Source organism: Poecilia reticulata, linkage group LG4 (genome assembly GCF_000633615.1).
Source record: "Poecilia reticulata strain Guanapo linkage group LG4, Guppy_female_1.0+MT, whole genome shotgun sequence".
NCBI lineage: Eukaryota > Metazoa > Chordata > Actinopteri > Cyprinodontiformes > Poeciliidae > Poecilia > Poecilia reticulata.
Window position 1 is genome coordinate 30,099,118 of NC_024334.1, and position 14,554 is coordinate 30,113,671.

Below are 14,554 nucleotides of genomic sequence, written 5' to 3' on the forward strand. Positions count from 1 at the left end.
GAGGAGCTGGAAGAAGTGGCTGGGGAGAGGGAAGTCTGGGCCTCCCTTCTGAAGCTGCTATGGATGTTTGTATTTTCAGAAAACGGAAAGTAAAGGAAATTTACACCCACCTCATGTCTGAATATCTCTATTATTCGAGTGTCACTAGTTTCACTAGCATTTAATGAATTAAGAGGAAAAAAAACATTTCCAACATATTCATATATTTAACTTGTCCCTGTACCTTTTCCTACACTTAACAGGTGAGTCAGTCAGCAGCAGCTCTAAACCCCTCTATCCCCTCACCCCTGTCCCAGTGAAAAAACTGAGCAACACTGTGTTAGATCACAAGTTAGTTAGCATCATTCCATTGAGTCTACAGGGACTTCTATGTCTTTGCTCTTTTTACAATTAGACAACAAAAACAATATATTTGTCACTGACAGAAATTCAACCAATCTTTATAAAATGATAATAAAAACAGTCTCCTGTCTGGACTTCAGCCAGTCCACACAGTTTTACCTTAAATTACAGATATCTGTTGCCATGTCCCTCTTGACCCATCCTCTCCTAAGTGAAATTAAAGCTGCAGTATGTCACTTTTATAATTTTTTTTTTTTTTACATATTTGTTAAAACTGTCATTATGTTGCGAAAGTATGGCACGAGAGATAATGTATGAAAAATGTATTTCCTCTGCTTTCTCCCAGTGCTATCTGGAAACAATCAATCAGAAGCAGGAGGCAGGTTTTAGCTAATTATAATCTCATGTGGCTGCTCATCCTTCCTCCTCCTTGCTCTGTGCTATGCTGCAGCTAGAACAGAACTAGCTACAGCAGCTCTGTGCTAGCTGAAAGTATGGTGAAAGTATTTTTTCAAGTGACGAAAAAATACTTTCATCACTTGTCTGAGAAGACATAAACACAGCCAGAGAGTCACAGAATAAATAGCATGATGAAAGTCGGGCTGCAGGGGTAAGAGGGGGGGAGCTTCACTCGAACAGCAGATTCTCGTCTGCCTCCTCCGTCAGCATGTTGGCGGGCTCGCTGAGCTATTCTAGCTACAGTATAGCATAAATGTTCTGAAATGTGAATGTTCAGTCTAGTTAGCATAGCTACCAATGATGGCAGATAAAGTTTTCCTGAAACGATAAGTTGTTTCTCCTCCATTAGCACAGCAGTGAATGAGGTTGATTAACAACACTAAGACCCGCCTCCTGGTTCTGATTGGTTGTTTTTGGCCAGAACATTGTAGTTCAGGGAAGAGGTGTAGGAGATTGATTTTTTTTCACAGATTATCTGTCTCATAATAAACTGTCACAACATGGTGAATATTGTCCTAGTATCAGCCTTTGGCCAAAAAAAAAGCAAGGCAGCTAGCTGCTTTCTTTGGTCCAAATTTGACGCCTTTTATGGGTCAAATAGACTCAAAAAAGTGTAACAGCAGATGTGCAGGGGGAGCCCAACTTAATTCATGTCTTCAGTCATCTTGGCTAGCTGTGAATATGCTATTAGCATTGACCTTTCAACCTCCTTTCTTCTTTTTTCTCGATGCAGCAGGTACAAAAACATGATCAAGAAACATGTTGAAGTTTGCCACTATTGTTTCGTCTCACACTGTAGGTTGTCATCTCTAATAGTTTTACATCGACCCACAGAGGAGACGAATAGTAAGCAACTCTTCAGCAGTGTGCATTAGCGTTATAGTTATATTTATATTTACATTATCGACATCATAACTGGATTACTTCAAACCTTAGGACTGTGGAACTTTCCTACTTTTATTTTTACCTCACTTTTCTTCACTTCCAAGTTGAATTAGGGCAAAATGCCCCCGTCCGACCTCAAGGGCATTAGCAGTATTCTACAACAACTTCAGTTTTTAGAAACAAAAACGGCTGGAGGTGAACTTTGAGATAAATGCTACCCGTGGAAATGAAACAACTCTTCCTCTAATCAATGGAGAGGTGGTATCAATCAGCGTGGCCGGCTCTGAGCCGAAACCCACCTTCAACTTCAACACCTGCTCCACCAAAGAAAAATAAACAAGCAGCTAGAACCAAAACGGCTCCACCGATCCCCCTCCCAAGGACAAAGCGACCAGCCCAAGCCTCAAAACATTCTGACTCTGTGGGAATCCCACTGAAAAACAGATTTTCTGCACTTCAGCTTGAGCCTCTGAGTGAAAACCCACCTTCAAACATCAACAATGAGGCTAAACCAACGCATCCACCGCACAAAGCTCCGAAGGACAAAGTGACCACAGGGAAAACGAAAGGTATGCCAAGAGTGCTTATTGTTGGAGATGAGACAGTAAATGGGATCAGCCACGTTTGCAATGCCAAGAAAACGAGAGTGATTTCTTTTCCTGGTGACACCCTCAACATGGTTTGTTCTCCCTGCTGCCCTCTGGGAAAAGATTCAGCAGCCTCAAATGCAGAACAACCAGATTCCACAACAGCTTCATCCCTCATGTCATAAGGATATATTTACATGAATACTTTTATAATTACTTATTTATTATTGGAGCTTTGTAACAAAATTTCCTTCAATTTGTACATTTTTAAATTTACAATTGTATATATATACATATATACACAATATGGTATTACTCATATGAAAGAATAGCCAGCAACAGATCTTACCCTCTAAGACAATAAGCTTGGCAGGTGCAGAGATCTCTCCAGCACTGTTGGTGGCTGTGCATTCATAGATGGCTTCATCACGGTTGGTTCTCAACGGCTGAATACGCAGCACTGAGCCTGACTTGTCATCAAACTCTTTGACCTGACCAGAGCAAAAATGGATCACTGTGAGATTTTTGACTCACTTTATTTCAATCAACCTACTAAAGATTTTTGACACTGATAGGAAATGTATACAAAACCCTGGCTTTGCAATCCCTTAATCCAGACATCCAAAAGTTTTTCGCAACCCAAGGTGCATAGATCTGATGAGTTGTCTTCTGATTTTTGATTCTCAATTAAAAAGCATTTGAATGACAGGTACAAAGATCAAAGATCCTGATCCTACTGGCCTCCGAGGTCATTATATCTCATTGTCATAGTGTTAGAATCTGGGGTGGTTTTGTTTTCTTTGTCGCTGCTGGTTGGGGTTTTTCTTTACCACCAGATGGAGTCCTTGAGGCGGTTTGTTGGAGGACGCCTTCCATGACGTCATCTTCACACCGGTGTTCAATTACCTCGTTGCCTGGAGCTTAAGAGAAGCAGACTGCCAGTACTTCGGCGCCTGAGTGTTAGCACCTGATGGTACCTCTGAGCCCCTCTGAGAAATCCCTGAGTTTTCTGTGTATAGCTTCCCAGCGATCTTCGAGCAATCCTTCTTTGTGGCCTCTCTTCTCCTCAGGTGTTACCTGTGAAACCGGACCTGGCTCGAGTTCCCCTTGTGACGCCTGTGAACCCATTCCAAGGACCAGATCTTTAACCTGTTAATTTTTTGTCTATTTGCAGTAAAACTCATTTACTATACTCATACTCTCCTGTGTGGTGTTCTGCATGTGGGTTAAGCATCTTAAATCCATCACGACACATAGTGCATTTTTCAGATATGATAGGACATTTCCATCATGAATGTGCAACCAACAATTGTGTGATGTCATCATTTTGAAGTGGACTGAGGAATGTTCTAACACTTTGCGTAATCTATGCCACTAAGTATTAAACCAGTCTTTATAGCAAAACAGGATCCAACTTGGTATTAGTAAGGTGAATCTATTGAAATGGCTATGTATATGTGAAAGTATATGTAAGTATATAATTTTTTCACATAAGTATATGTGAAAAAATGCCTTCTTTAGACCAAAGCATCTTGTATTTTTTATCCTTATCAAAAATGTTTAGTCAGTCTCGGTTAACCAAGCATGTCATACCTCGAAGCGCGGAGAGTTGACTTTCTTCCCTTTTTTCATCCAGGTAATAAGAGGTTTAGGGTCACCTGTAGCCTGACAAATGAATGAAGCAACACCTCCATAGATCCCTGTCTGATCATCTGGGGACTTGATGAAATTGGGTATACCTACATGAAAGACAAACATCATCACAATGAGAACAAGAAATGTGGATCAGGAGATAGAAGTAGATAAAGATATTTGTATTTAGATAGATGCATCTATCTATGTCAGGGTTCGCACAGACATGCTAAAAATATTTTGAAAGAAAAGCAACTTGATCTCTGAAAAAGTTTTTTTCATACTCGCATCTCTTCAAACACAAAAAGATAGAAGTTGCTATCAATTAAAAAACTAAAAGACACAATTCAGTGTTCAAAAACAATGATACTAGAATGCATTAGAATTTATGATTTAAAAATATATTTTGTTTCTATGTATAAAGTTATTAAGCAGTTTTCCAGGCATGGAATGGTCAAGAATCTCCCTGGATGTTGGGAGAAGAGAAGAATTGATGACAGAAGTCTTCAACAGTTGGTGCGAATGGTGGAAAAAACACCACGTCAAACATCTAAAGACCTGAAGACCAATCTGGAGCCGCACACTAAACATCCGCTTTATGGGCGGAGCCCAAGAAAACAGTTCAAGCATTCTTTTTTAGACATAAAAAAGAATGCTTGAACTTTGCAAGAGAACCTGGACAAACCTCAAGCCTTCTGGGACAATGTTTTATGGACAGATGAAACTAAAGTGGAGCTTTTTGGTGATGCACGCAAACAGTATGTTTACAGACGGCGCAATGAAGCTTTTAAAGAACAGCAGTAGTAACAGTCAAGCTTGGTGAAGGATCCGTAATACTGTGTGGCTGCTTTGCGGCATCTGGTACTGGAGGCCTTGACCGTATCACAGGCATCATGATATCAGAAGATTATCAAGCAATTCTAGAGCGAAATGTCTTGCCCAGTGTAAGGAGACTTGGTTTGAGGTGAAGATCCTGGGTCCTCCAGCAAGATAACAACCCAAAGCACACCTCCAAAAGTACATAGGCGTGGTTGAAAGGGAAAAAATGGACTGTTTTAAAATGGCCAGCAATGAGTCCTGATCTCAATCCAATTGAAAATCTTTGGGTGGAGCTGAATCTGCCATTGGAGAAAGGAACCCTGCAAATGTTCAACAGATTGAGCATATTGTAAAAGAAGTGTGGGAGAAAGTACCACCTGAGAAGTGGAAGAAGCTTACAGATGAATATAAGAAACGTTTGGAGGCTTGTCGTTGCTGCCAAAGGCTGTGCAACCACATATTAAGGAGAAGTGTCAATATTAGTGCACATACTGGTTTTCTGTTTTGTCCTTTGGAATTAGAATATCTATGTTGAAATAACAATTGTCTTGAATTACTTTGGACGTCCAACTGAAAGATCCTGCTAATAAACATTTTGAACATTTCCATTTATTTCTGAAGATATTCACTCAATCTAATTGAAACATGAAAGGGTTTTTTTTCCTATATCTCTGTCTGCTCATGTAGTTAGGAAGTCTGGCAGAGAGGCAATGAAGTTTGGGATACAATCCTGAAGCTATGTCTCAGTAAAGTAAAGCACATTACTGAGACATAGCTCAGTAATGTGAGCCATTACTAAGTCCTTGTCAGGGCTTGAAGTTCATCCATCTTGTTAGCTAATGATCTCACAACGCCCATTATGATGGATGGTAGAGATGGTTTGAATTTCCTCCTTCTCTCTCTCCTTTGAAACGAGGAGAGAGAGAAAAGAGAGTTGAAAAGAGCTCTTGCTCTGCATCCACGATGCCTCCTTCTCAACTCTTCAGGATTTGAAAAGGAAAGGATTTCTGGCTTCAGCTGTGGTGTTACTTCAACTTTTTCGATATTTATTAGCTGCCCCCTGTTATAAACCGCCCTGTTGCTATGGATAAGCACCATAACAAAATAGCAAACATATGAAAAATATTGCCCAAAATATGTCCAACTACACAGTATCCAAATAAGAAGGAACAGTTGTCCAAAAAAGCTATTTTCTTACAAAAAGACAGGAATGAAAGTTTGAAAAATCTCAATGAACGCACGTACTCCAATAGGCTTTCACCTTGAGCCGTGAAATTCTAGAATTCAAAATCTAAAAGCTGATTCTGATAACAGACTAACTTTAAACATATAAATATATATAATGTTTAATACTTACTCAATGTGCCAGAAGGCAGAAGGAACTTAGTGAGCAGCAAGAAATGTAGAAACACCTTGTGGAAGGGTGACATCCCTCTAAGATCCATGTCCTGACAGTTGGTATTCCCTCTGTAGGTCCTGATCCTGCCCTTATTCTCTCATGCAGTCACGACAGAACACCTATATATACATTAGAGCTTAGTCATTCATACAGTTTCAACAAGCTGTGGACAAAAGACAACACTGACTGTGAGGAATCTTAAGTTAGTCTTGCCAAAACAATCATTTTGACAGCGCATAAATTCTGCTGTAAGCAAAACAAAGTAGTTTAGAATAACATGTTTGTATTTTACCATACTTTAGCTAATACAACGAAATGCTGGCAACTGTGGCTGCCAGTAAAATATGGTAAAATTCTGGCAACCACAGCTGCCAATATTTTAACGTATTTCCTAAAATACCGACAGATGTGGTTTTACCGTGGTAAATATGGCCGTACTGTCTGAGGCATTATGGTATAATATTTTGGTATAATATCACTTCAACACTTCAGAACTGTAAACTTTTTATGGCAGCTTACTATAAAAACAACACAAACAACATAAACATTAGTCTACAAAAGTGAAAAACAAGGCAGATCTGTATGAAACATTATGACATTTTATTGTAAAAATAAGCTTTATGGTAAATTACTGGTAGAATTTTACCAACACAATTACAGTACAACACACAAAGCAATATAGTTTGTCAGCATTTCAATATTGAAAATTAAAAACAATAAGTCCAAATTAAACAAAAATACAGACTATGAATAATTCACTTAATGAAACAATTTCTATTTAAACATTCAGTTAAAAAAATTACCTTTTTTCACAGTGTGGAAATGTATATATATATTTATGTATGTGTATGTATGCACAGGTACACATAGATACATACATACATACTTACTTTAAATATGATTAAATAACCCAGTATTTTTTAAAAATCTAATTAATTGATTTATAACATAATTTGATTTATTTCCTAAAAGATTGATCATAGAAAACCCTATTTTCTCTCTATTTAGTATTGACTTTAAATGCTGATGTTCCTCTGAATACTTATTACATTCTAAGACATGTTCCACTGTTTCCGTCTCATTACAATAATTACAAGTGCCAGTTTCATGTTTCCCTATTTGAAAAAGAGAACTATTAAGTCCAGTATGACCAATTCTAAGTCAAGATATGACTACTTCTCCTTTCCGCCTTCCATTCATATAATTATTATCCCCCCCCCCCATTCTTTTGAATTATGTATAAATGTCTACCATTATTGGATGCTCAACCGCTACTATTCTGTCCAACGCCGTCATTCAAATCCTGTAGCTGTTTAAGTTTTTCCTTTCTAAATAGCATTAGCATACCAATTATCCGGTATGTTATGAACAAGCATGCAGAAAATGTCATCCAAAATATAAAAATGTATGTATTTCTACCAGGTAGAAAATGTTTGAAATAATGTGCCAATTAGATTATTAAAAGCTTAACTAAATAAATGTTTGCCTACGGAACAGGATTTGGGAAAGAAAACAAGTCATCATTCTGACTTTAATCTAAAAAAAAATCTTGCACAACAGTCGGTGTTAGAAAAATGTTACAGGCCCCTCATCTTCTTCTGTGGTTTAACACCACACAATAGTTTTTCACATTTTTATAAGTGAAGTATGACTGTCCAATTAGAAATGAAAACCTTTGTCCCCTTCATGAGACTATTTACTTATAACTTATTAGACTCAACTGACTAAACATAATGAACAACTTTTGAGTTGATTCTTTCCATTATTTATTGTTTCTGGATTTATAGACGAATCTATTTCTGTTTTCTCATTTTTCATTTCAAACAAAAAAACGAACTGCCTGAAAATGCACGGACCGTTTTGTTTCCTGATTTCCAATTTTGGTTTAATAAACAAAAAAACTAGTTTATTTTCACTTTTTCATTTTTCAACCATCCATCCATCCACCCATTTTCTTCCACTTATCCGGGGTCGGGTTGCGGGGGTAGCAGCTTAACCCTTGTGCATGCGCAAACGTTGAGAACTATGGCAAATGATACAAGTTTTAAGTGTGTGGGGTCTGTTGGACCCCATTTCTACATACAAGGGTTAAGAAGGGAGGCCCAGACCTCCCTCTCCCCAGCCACTTCTTCCAGCTCTTCCGGGGGAATCCCAAGGTGTTCCCAGGCCAGCCGTGAAACATAGTCCCTCCAGCATGTTCTGGATCTTCCCCGAGGCCTCCTCCCAGTGGGACGTGCCCGGAACACCTCACCAGGTCAGGAGGCATCCTGACCAGAGGCCCAAGCCACCTCAACTGGCTCCTCTCGACGAGAAGGAGCAGTGGCTCTACTCTGAGTCCCTCCCGGATGACGGAGAAATCGAGAGCTTCGCTTTTTGGCTGAGCTCTCTTTTCACCACGATGAACCGGTACAGTGCCTGCTTCATGGCAGATGCTGCGCCAATCTGCCTGTCGATCTCCCTCTCCAGCGAGAGCTGCAGATCACAACCTGATGAAGCCAACAGGACCACATCATCTGCAAAAAGCAGGGATGCGATCCTAAGGCCACCAAAAACGGATCCCCTCAACACCTCGGCTGCGTCTAGATATTCTGTCCATGAAAGTAATGAACAGAATTAGTGACAAAGGGCAGCCTTGGTGGAGTCCAACTCTCACCAAAAATGAGCCGGACTTACTGCTGGCAATGCAGACCAGACTCTGACCAGTCATACAGGGACCTGAAAGCCCGTATCAAAGGGCCCGGTACCCCATACTCCCGGAGTACCCCCCTGAGGTACACGGTCGAACGCCTTCTCCAAGTCCACAAAACACATGTAGACTGGTTGGGCGAACTCCCATGCACCCTCCAGGACCCTGCTGAGGGTGTAGAGCTGGTCCAGTGTTTAACGACCAGGACGAAAACCACACTGCTCTTCCTGAATATGAGGCTCGACTATCCGACAGACCCTCCTCTCCAGGACCCCTGAAAAGACCTTGCCAGGGAGGCTTAAGAGTGTGACCCCACGGTAATTGGAACACACTGTCCAGTCCCCCTTTTTGAACAAGGGGACCACCAACCCAGTCTGCCAATCCAGGGGAACTGCCCCAGAGGTTCATGCAATAATGCAGAGTGGCGTCAGCCAACACAACCAGAGCCTTAAGGAACTCGGGCCGGATCTCATCCACCCCTGGGGCCCTGCCAGCAAGGATCTTTTTAACCAAGTCGGCGACCTCATTCCCAAAGATTGGAGAGCCCGACCCAGAGTCCCCAGGCTCAGTTTCCTCATGTTGGTGGGATTGACGAGGTCTTTGAAGTATTCTGCCAACCACAACGTCCCGAGTCGAAGTCAGCAGGACACCATCCCCACTATAAACAGTGTTGGTGCTGCACTCCTTACCCCTCCTGAGATGCCGGATGATGGACCAGAATCGCCTCAAAGCCATATGGAAGTCTTTCTCCATGGCCTCTCCAAACTCCTCCCACACCCAAGTTTTTGCCTCGGCAACCACTCGAGCCACATGCCGCTTCGACCATCAGTACCCATCAGCCAAAAGGTCCGATAGGACTCCTTCTTCAGCCTGACAGCATCCCTCACCGAAGGTGTCCACCAACGGGTTTGAGGGTGATTGCCACGACAGGCACCAACAACCTTGCGGCCACAGGTACGATAAGCCACCTTGACAATGAAGGCACGGAACATGGTTCACTCAGACTCAATGTCCCCCACCGTGCCTGAACATGGTATTCGTTATGGACAATCCGTGACAAGCACAGAAGTCCAACAACAGAACATGTAAATAACAGCTAAATTGGAAAATTTTTCTTGTTCATTGGTCCAACAGTGACTCCTAGTGGTTAATTTATGCGTTCATTTTAAACAACGGTAGATTTCTTCTTTGTTTATTCTGTGGTTACCTAGCAACACCCTGCAAGATGAGACGTTAGATGATAAAGAAACCCGGAGAAAATCTTTAAAATAGCAGCCTCGGAAAGCAGAATGAGGTGTAAATATATGTAATTGTGATTTGTAATAAGAAATGTTTATTTAAGAAACAGTATAATGTCGGGGTTTATAAACAAAACTGTATATTGACGAGTTAAAGGACATAACATATTCTTTTTGTGTATAACTGAATATTGATATGTTGATTTTATACAAGAGCTGAGTATGTCCAACGGTTCTGTATTCTTGTTTTATACTACAGTTTTCACTGTGTCAATGGAAAGAAAGGTTGAGATTAAATTGCACCCGTTTGAAACTCCCTGCGTCTGGCTGTTCAATCCAAGAGACCGCTACAGAACACCACTTGAGTTCAGATCGTGGAGGCCATTCCAACCACGCCCCTCCAGGTCATTGCCCATGTGAGTGTTGAATTTCCCCAGCAGAACAAGCGAGACCCCAGGAGGGGCACTCTCCAGTACCTCCTCCAAGGACTCCAAAAGAGTGAATAATCTGAAGTCCCTCCACTCGTAGGTGGAGGGAGGCTACCCTCTCTTTCACTGGGATAAACCCCAACGTACAGGTGCCGAGATGGGGGGCAATAAGTATGCCCGCTCCTTCCCAGTGCCTCTCACCTTGAGCAATTCCAGAGTGAAAGTATGTCCAGCCCCTCTGAAGGAGACTGCTTCCAGAACCAGAGCCTTGCGTCAAGGTGAGACTGACTATTTCTAGCCGGAACCTCTCAGCCTCACACACCAGCTCCAGCTCCTTCCCCACCAGAGAGGTGACATTCCACATCCCAAGAGCCAGCTTCTGCAGCCGAGGATAGGACTACCAGCCACCACCCATCACACACTGCACCCGACCCCCTTGGCCCCTCCTATTGGAAGGAGGACCCATGTTTCCTCTTCAGGCTAAGCCCAGCTGGGCTCCATGGGTAAAATCCTAGCCACCAGGTGCTCGCCAACGTGACCCGCGTCTGGGCAAGGGAACACTGAATCCAATGTTATTTATATCTTCGGACTGCACTTAGTCTGGTTCCTCACCCAGGACCTGTCTGCCTTGGGTGAACCTACCAGGGGCATGAAACCCCAGACAGAAAAGCTCCTGGGATCACTGGGACACTCAAATCCCTCCACCACGTGGCAGCCCATGGAGGTAAATTTTTCATTTCAAACGAAAAAACAAACTGCCTGAAAACACACGGACCATTGTTCCCAGCTGTCCATTGTTTCCTTGTCCGAGCCACAAAGTGCTCCATCTGAGCCTACCACCGAGTCTCCCAGTGCTCCTCCCCGTCCTCACCCTGAGCCACCAGAGCCTAGCCTCCCCAAGCTTCCAGCTCGCCTCCTTGTGGGTCCAGCCAGGTTCCGGGCCATTCGCTGTTCCTTCCTCGAGGAGTCCACCTCCTGTGTTGCCATTGCCCACCGCACAGTTCACGGCAGGCCCCATCCTGACCGTGCTGATTTGTTTAGGGCTGAGTTTGTTTTGTTTCCTTGTGTTCTCCCTGGACTCTGGCCCCCCATCCGGTGCCCCTCCGCCCACCCTGGTTGGGTTGTTTTTTGTGAGGATTTGGTTTTCTGTGTGCTTATTTAGTTCCTGTGTCGTCCCATCTGCTCCTTGATTGTTCCCAGCTGTCCCTTGTTTCCCCTGATTACCTTCCTTGTGTATTTATACCTACCTGTGTCTCTTGTTCCCCGAGGTCCTTGTCATTGCTGCCTTTTTGTTGTCATTGCCTCATTCTAGTGCTACCAGTGTTGAGTTCCTTGCCTCTTAGTTCGCCTGTGCTCCCTGGATTTCTGTTAATCCAGTGAGAACTTTGATTAAATCACCCTTTTTCACACCACAACCTGGGTCCTCCCCATCCACCCTCACCTCAATGTGACAAAGATTACGCCAACTCTGGAAATCGGATGCTATTCTCGTAATTAGAGGTGAAAAGTTAGCAGAAGCAAGGCCAGATAAAGAACGTGTCACATTTATACCAAGATATTTAAATACTGTGAGGCTGAGTTTGAATGGAAAGTCAGAATGTTGAAGACCACAAGCAGTAGTGTTTATAGGAAAGCATTCACCTTTTTTGTAGCCTGAAAAGGAGCTGAAATTATTTAAGATATGCAAGACAGTAGGGACAGAAGTAGCATGTTTAGATACATGTAGCAACAGGTCATCTGCATATAAGGACAATTTATATTCTGCCCCATTTCGAAAAATCCCTCTGTATGTAATGCGATAGTCAAATGCTCAATTGCAATGATGAAAAGCAAAGGCGACAACGGGCAGCCTTGACGTGTTCCACGCCCAAAAGAGAAATAATCTGAATATATATCATTAGTATGGACACTGGCTTTGGGAGATGCATAGAGGAAACGAATGCAAGAAACAAATGCATCTCCGAATACGAACTTCTTCACAGCCACAAACAAGTATTTCCACTCCACCTTGTCAAATGCCTTTTCATCATTGAGGAAAATAATGTTTTCAGGTATATCAGAAGAAGCTTTGAATAGATTACATTCAAAAGGGTGTGCATATTAAAGAATAATTGACACCCCTAGACAAAGCCATTTTGCTCTTCAGATATAACCAAAGGGGGGAGGACTTTCTCCAAATGAGAAACAACCAACTTGGCTAGCAGTTTTACGTCTGCATTTAACGTTAAATGCAGTTTTACATGAAGTTGGGTCCTTGTTCTTTGTGTTAAGTAAAACTATAGTAGCCTGTGTTAATGTTGGAGGTAAAGTCTTACGTTCTAAAGATTCATTAAACATAGCCAACAATAATGGTGCCAATTTTTCTATAAACTTTTTATGAAATTCGATGGGAAACCCATCACGGGCAGGGGCTTTGTTTGATTCCAGCAGTTTTATTGAATTTATTACTTCCACAAGGCTGAGTGAAGAAWCCATGCTCCTGGCAGTATCCATATCAATAGTAGGAACGGAAAGACTTTGGAGAAATTCTTCCATTTTATTATTGTCTGTGGGAAATTATAACAAATACAAAGAAGAATAACATAATTTAAATGTGTCATTAATTTCGGTGGGGTCGGTTGTAATTTGAATACTATTTGAATACATTTTGAATACTAGATATTATACGAGAATTGACCTGACGCCGTAACTGATGTGCCAATAAATGACCAGCTTTGTCGCCGTATTCATAAAAAACCCTTCTTATTTCTCCTCCATCCATAAATCATTTTCAAGAATTGATTATTTTCTTACCAGTAACTCTTCCATAACAGATTTTTACCAACCCAACCTTTCATCCAATTATCATATCCGATCACCTCTCTATCTCTCATCTGGGAAAGAGCCAAAACAGTGAAAGAAGGAAAATAATTTCATACTCCTCATTCAAAAAGAAAAGTGAACAAAACTTAGAAAATTACCTGGAAGACAAACTAAAACAATTACACAATTTAAATGCAACTACCCCAATAGCACAAAATTGAAGAAAATTAGAGGCACTAAAAATGAATTTGATAACATTATTAGTAAAAATACACAAGTTATTCTACAAAAACTACAATATAACCATTATGAACATAATGATAAATCTGGCTAATATTTAGCTAATTAACTTAAACATAAAATGGAAAATACCCTCATCACAACAATTCAAGACTCCACAGGAAGCATTACCAAATCATAAATACCCACAAATCATAAATAACACCTTCAGACAATTCTATCATGACTTAAGAGGAATAAGGAAAATGACTTCAAAGAAATTGATCATTTTCTCAATAATATCACACTTCCATCATTAACAAAGGAACGGTCAGACATCATAACGCCCCTTTTCCACCGGCCTGGCTTGGCTCTACTCAACTCGCTTTCCGAGCATTTCCACCGTCTTTTTTTCGAGGCTGATCCTAGTTTTTGATACCCCACTCACATCCACAGAATATGAAAAAGCTCTAAACAAATTGTCAAACAATAAGGCCTCAGGATTAGATGGATATTTGTTAAAATGGGAGATAAAAGTAAAAACAAATAGTTCATCCCATATCACATAAGTACAGCACTAATTTCATTCATTCTGTTTGATGAAATTCTGAACAGACCATATCCGGATCTAATAGCTGAAAGTTGAATGGTGTTTCTAGGTAAAACCACGATGACACAGCAAACCTCAACAAAAGTGGATTTGGGGGATTTTTCAAGATCTGATTTCTTGACTTGAATGGGATTTTTCGACAGTTTTTTGCCTATTACGTCGCCATTATAATTCAAAACACCAACAGAAGTAATAGCTCCCTTCATTTTGATGTATGTTTTGAGTGTATGCAGTGGTTCGGGCATTAACAGTGACAGAAGAAAAATAAATAGACACCTTTTCTACACCTTGGGTGTAGAAAAATATGTGTCCACCATGTGGCAGGCACCAATAAAGAGACCGAGGTGTAGAATAAGGAGTGCCTGCGAGGGACTGTGCAGGTCTCATGTAGTGGTAGTACTTGATTTAAAAAAAAAATTTAAAAAAAAAAAAAATATATATATATATA

The 14,554-nt window shown here is 41.1% G+C and overlaps 1 protein-coding gene across 1 annotated transcript in view; it reads right to left on the bottom strand.

Annotated features, from left to right (window-relative positions):
- ptprfa (protein tyrosine phosphatase receptor type Fa) overlaps nt 1-14,554 on the bottom strand; it is a 159,254-nt gene that overhangs the window by 141,166 nt on the left and 3,534 nt on the right. Inside the window, exons 2-4 of the mRNA XM_017304279.1 lie at nt 6,082-6,242; nt 3,867-4,012; nt 2,623-2,764 (exon numbers count right to left, since the gene is read on the bottom strand). Coding sequence (XP_017159768.1) covers nt 2,623-2,764; nt 3,867-4,012; nt 6,082-6,169 — 376 coding nt within the window. The 5' untranslated portion in view covers nt 6,170-6,242. The remainder of the gene's footprint in view (nt 1-2,622; nt 2,765-3,866; nt 4,013-6,081; nt 6,243-14,554) is intronic.